The sequence below is a fragment of the Pelophylax lessonae genome (assembly GCF_965119305.1).
Source record: "Pelophylax lessonae genome assembly, chromosome: 5".
Classification (NCBI taxonomy): Eukaryota; Metazoa; Chordata; class Amphibia; order Anura; family Ranidae; genus Pelophylax; species Pelophylax lessonae.
In genome coordinates, this window is record NC_138772.1 from 124,023,494 (window position 1) to 124,029,597 (window position 6,104).

Sequence of the window (6,104 nt, forward strand, 5' to 3'; positions counted from 1 at the left end):
ATTTCTCTAATCAAAGAAGGTGTTAATCATGCCAAAAGCCAGATCTGCCATTAAAACTCGGTTATTTTCACCTCCTTCGAAAATAAATAAATAAGAAAAGAAGAAAACCAAGCCTTCCAAATCTGCCGCATTTAAGTATGTAGGTTTAAAGGAAACACTTCTTCCAGATCACAGAGCCACATCTCTTATGTGTCCCAGGTGAATTCAGATAAGGGATTATTTAGTAGGATTTATTAAGAAAATATCCCTCGGATGGATGGCAAAAGAATTGTTTCTTTCTTGTTCTCTTTTTTTTTTTTTTTTCTTCTTCTTAGCGGAAACCTAATAAAAGTTAGAGCAGGAGGAGGGGGCGGGTCTGGTCCTTTTGGTGACGTAGACGGAGGCAAATCAGCCAATAGGAAGCGCCCCCCTGCTCTTTCTGCCAGCAAGAAATATAAGAGCTCAGGAAAGTTTTGCAGCAAGTCAGAAACACGTTCGTGTCTGGGGACAAAGTGATAGTGCTGGGCTTGGATCCTCTTGGAAAAGGAGCCCTTTCTCTTGTGGTGGGGCGCTGCTTTGGACATCTATTTGGTCGGGGCGCCCCTCTCTTTTTTTATTTTTCCTCCCTCCCCCCCTCCCTGCCTGGGCTCTCTCTTCTCTCCATAGTTGTGGTAGAAGATGATGCAGGAAGAGTCCAGTTCTCCAGTCTCCCCCGTGGACAGCTTGAGCAATAGCGAGGAAGAGCTTGACAGGCAGCAGAGCAAAAGGGGATGCAGGAAGCGGAGATCCAATAGGAAAAACCCCGACGAGCCCGACAGCCCCACATCAGTCAAGAGGAACAAGAAAGCCAGCAGCACCGGCAGCAGCCCCCAGTCCTTCGAGGAGCTACAGACCCAGAGAGTCATGGCCAACGTCAGAGAGCGACAGAGAACCCAATCCCTCAACGAAGCCTTCGCGGCCCTCCGAAAGATCATCCCCACCCTTCCCTCTGACAAACTCAGTAAAATCCAAACCCTCAAACTGGCCTCCAGATACATTGACTTCCTGTGCCAGGTTTTACAGAGCGATGAGCTGGACTCCAAAATGGCAAGCTGCAGTTATGTGGCCCATGAGAGGCTAAGCTATGCCTTCTCAGTGTGGAGGATGGAGGGAGCCTGGTCTATGTCTGCATCTCACTAACACATCTCAGGCGACAAGGACACTCACACAGGTAAGCCAATGGGCAATCACTGACCTCCTGATGGCCAGTCCTGGGTTCCTTCTGAAAGCTGACCTCCTGCTGCCCAGTCCTGGGCTCCTTCTGATAACTGATCCCCAACTGCCCAGTCCTGGGCTCCTTCTGATAACTGATCCCCAACTGCCCAGTCCTGGGCTCCTTCTGATAACTGACCCCCAACTGCCCAGTCCTGGGCTCCTTCTGACAACTGACCCCCTGCTGCCCAGTCCTGGGCTCCTTCTGATAACTGATCCCCAACTGCCCAGTCCTGGGCTCTTTTTGACAACTGACCCCCTGATGCCCAGTCCTGGGCTCCTTCTGATAACTGATCCTCAACTGCCCAGTCCTGGGCTCTTTTTGACAACTGACCCCCTGATGACCAGCCCTGGTCTCCTTCTTATAAATGACCCCCAACTGCCCAGTTGTGTACTCCTTCTGATAACTCGCCCCTGCTGCCCAGTCCCTTCTGATAACTGACCCCCAACTGCCCAGTCCTGGACTCCTTCTGATAACTGACCCACTGCTGCCCAGTCCTGGGCTCCTTGTGATAACTGACCCCCTGCTACCCAGTCTTGGGCTCCTTCTGATAACGGACCCCCTGCTACCCAGTCTTGGACTCCTTCTGATAACTGACTCCCAACTGCCCAGTCCTGGACTCCTTGTGATAACTGACCCCCAACTGCCCAGTCCTGGACTCCTTCTGATAACTGACCCCCAACTGCCCAGTCCTGGACTCATTCTGATAACTGACCACCCTGCTGCCCACTCCTGGGCTCCTTCTGATAACTGAACCCCTGCTGCCCAGTCCTGGGCTCCTTCTGATAACTGAACCCCTGCTACCCAGTCTTGGGCTCCTTCTGATAATTGACCCCCTGATGCTAGTCCTGGGCTTTTTTTTGTAACTACCCCCCCTCCCCTCCCATCTGCAGAAGTCACAATGCTAGGTTAGATCATAGACAGGGGGCCTAGAACAGGGATCTTAATGAAACTGGGGAATGTGGAGAGCTGGGCTAAGCCTAACAAAATAACAAGGCAAACATTTCTGTCATTTCCAGGGGACTGCCTGTGGCTAGAGCCTCTATTTTCATTAGATACCTTCTCATTTGGGGCTAGTCTGAGATCTGCAAGTATGTCTTTCTTAGATCATGATCTGAGCTTAATAGGGCAATGTTGTCCTCCTGTCCCGTTATCTGAACCGTTATGTGTGTCATGTGACCTACTAAACCGTTATGTGCATTTCCTACCGAGCTATAGAGCTCCATCATTGGTGTCTGTGGGGCACTGATACATCATTACCTGTCTGATACTGGGCACAGCTGTGGGAATTATTCCTTCCATTCATCTAGTTTACTACAACTTACTTTCTACACTTGAAATCTGTTATATTAATAATTTAGTTTACTACAACTTACTTTCTACACTTGAAATCTTTTATATTAATCATTTAGTTTACTACAACTTTACTTTCTACACTTGCTATCGTTCTACTATATTTTGGTATTATCATAATATTTGTTATTTTTTTATTAGATTTTCGCATTTTATAATATGTTATCTAAGCTATAACCAGATAATAAGACCAGAAACCCTACTAAAGATACATGTTGTACTAAAATCTTTCTGCTGTGTGTTATTATAATTCACTATAGAGTAACTATTATATTACTAATATAACTACTATATTACTAATTTACTATATAGTAACCATATATTTCTACTGTAAGTAGTAACAAAATGCTTTTCTGAACTTTACTACTAAAAACATAGCAATTAAATACATTCTGTACAAAATGTTTGTACTGTGTTAGTTTATAGTAACAATATGTTTCTATAGTGTATACCAGCTTGTTTCTCTGAACTATAAACAAATACTGAAAAACATACCAATAAAACACATTATGTACTAACATTTTTCAACTGTGTTTCACCATAATATAGTAACAATATGTTTGGGCTATAATCATATACTGAAAACCTACAAATAAAACACAATATGTACTAAAATCGTACTGTGTTTTACCATAATATAGTATATAGTAACAATATGTTTCCATGAGCTATAAACAAATACTGAAAAACATACCATAAAATACATAACTTTTTTACTCTGCATATAGAAATAATATTCTTCTATATTATATAGAAACAATGTTTCTCTGAGCTCTAACCAGATACTTAAAACATACTAATAAAATACATAACCTCACTATTGTGTATATAGTAACAATAATATTCTATAGTATATAGCAACAACGTTTCTCTGAGCTCTAACCAGATACTGAAAACATACCAATAAAATACATAACCTTACTATTGTGTATATAGTAACAATATTCCTCTATAGTACATAGCAACAATGTTTCTCTTAGCTTTAACCATATACTAAAAAAAATGAAATAAAATCTAAAAATATTTCTTCTGTATTTTAGTATAATAAAATACATAGTTACAATGTGTTTCTATAGTATATAGTAACAATTTAACTATGTGAGCTGTAACCAGATACTGACAACATTACAATAAAATACATTATTATTAATGTGTTGTATTATAATGTAGTGTTTAGTAACTAGATGTTTCTGTGATAGATAGTAGCAAACATTACAAAGTACTTTTTTTTTTTTTTTTTTACTAAAATAGTTCTGCTTTAATAGATTATAGTACAATATGGCTCTGTGAGCTATAACCAGATTCAATATGCTCAGCATAAAATAGTAATAATAACTCTACACTTACTAAGCATCACTGTACACCTACAACAACCTTCATTAAACTAATGTGCACTGGGCATTCTCTATTCTTAAGAAGTAAACATACAGTTAACATACACAGGCATTAATATATATATATATATATATATATATATATATATATATATATCTATATCTATATATATCTATATATATATATATATATATCTATATCTATATATATCTCTATATATATATATATATATATATATATATATATATATATATATATATATATATATATATATATATAATATATTCATATTATATTCATAAACCTATTATTGAATATATTATATATATATATATATATATATATATCTATATCTATCTATATATATATATATATATATATATATATATATATATATATATATATAATATATATTCATATTATATTCATAAACCTATTATTGACACATTCTCTGAAGGAAACTGTTATTTACTAAACTATTATGCACACAGCTCTGTTCTGAGCCCACCCACTGTAGAATTTTGGTCTGCTATTAAGCTTATATTACAGTTTACTTTCTTCCTATGCTATTACTATTTCCCCCTTTCCTTTGATGTCAGCTTGTATAAAGAACCCCAACTCCATGAGCTCATTCATGTCCCCCCTAACCCATTTGTGCCTATTTTCCTTTTACAGAAGAGACTGCTTGCAATGCTGGAGGAAATGGACAGTCTAGAGATTGAAGCTGGATACCTATAAAAGTCAAATAAACAATCAGCGAGGATTTTCATCCGTTGGAAAAGGAGGCAGACACAGGGCGTAGGGAGCACTTATAGAGCAGCAAGGATCGGGGACATGGGCCTGGGAGGAGCAGGGACCAGCCAGCACAAATCCTGCAGGGTCACCACTACTTTTTACATTCTGAATTGAGTCTGAACAATCGCTAATCTTTTTTTTTTTTTTTTTCTTTGACGAAGAATGTTGGAATTTTTCCTTTGCTTTTTCTCATTTCCATTCCATTTTTTTGTTATTGTTTTTTTTTTCTTTTTATTGCATGCATTCCCACCAGTCGTGCCTTTGAAGCCACTTAAAGGAACGTTCCCCATTCTCGGACGCTACTAATGAAACTCAAACTGTTTTTTTTTTTTTTTTTTTAATAGGAGGAAAAAACAAAAACTATTTTTGCTATCGAAAACTTTGGTTCAGAAAAAAAAAACTGTTTTTATATTACCAGCGGCTGCATCTCTTTATCTTTTTTTTTTTTTTTTTTCTTTGAGATACAAAGTAAACATTTTATTTATTTATTGATCCATGTTTAAAAAAAATAATGCAGCTAGATCGGGTGTCTAAGTGCATTCATATTTTTATGGTTGTTTTGTAAATATCATTGTATATTATTTTTTCTGCAATAAATAAATATGAATTAAGAAACAGTTTGGTCTGTATTAAAAAAAAAAAAAAAAAAAAAAAAAAAGCACCCCCTCTCCTTTCTGGTAATTAATGGGAAATACAGGACCTGCTTGTTTAGCTGGGAAGACGCTCAGGAAAGAGGGGTCAGTGTAAACAGAGCGGGCACAAAATGCAAATAGACTGGCTACTGACAGACGCAGGAGGTTTATTATTGGACTATGAGCCTGGGTGAGGATGGCTGCCTTCCTTCATCACAACATGCACAGGTCATTCTAGACACTGGCCAACAAGCCCAGGTCGTTGGATTAACCAGAGACTTTTCCTTTCTGCTTAGTTAGGACGCCAGTGTAGAATGTCACACTTTGTTCAACAATCTTACAGGGCAATTTGTGCTGTTCTTACAAAAACAAATATTAGGTGCTCTGGGCACACAGCTATTTCCAATGGCTTCATTATGAACCCAGAGCACACCAAATTCCTTGCATATTGATGGATAGATAGATAGATAGATAGATAGATAGATAGATAGATAGATAGATAGATAGATAGATAGATAGATTGCTAATTTTGCAATTGTGAATAATATATATATATATATATATATATATATATATATATATATATATATATATAATGTAAATATATTATATATGTACAAGCATTCTCTTTTTATAATTGCATTGATTTTACATTTAACTAGAATATAGCTCAATATTATCTGATATTATTATCAAATAATATTAGCTCAAAATATATGCTAATGGACAGAGATGATAGAGGTATATTTTATTTTTCT

The 6,104-nt window shown here is 37.4% G+C and overlaps 1 protein-coding gene across 1 annotated transcript; it reads left to right on the forward strand.

Moving 5' to 3' along the window:
* Positions 1-341: 341 nt before the first annotated feature.
* Positions 342-5,013, forward strand: TWIST1 (twist family bHLH transcription factor 1). Its single transcript, XM_082259281.1, has 2 exons — positions 342-1,189; positions 4,595-5,013. Exon 1 carries the CDS (start codon positions 658-660, stop codon positions 1,156-1,158), a length of 501 nt encoding a protein of 166 aa, XP_082115407.1. The 5' UTR covers positions 342-657; the 3' UTR covers positions 1,159-1,189; positions 4,595-5,013.
* Positions 5,014-6,104: the final 1,091 nt, after the last annotated feature.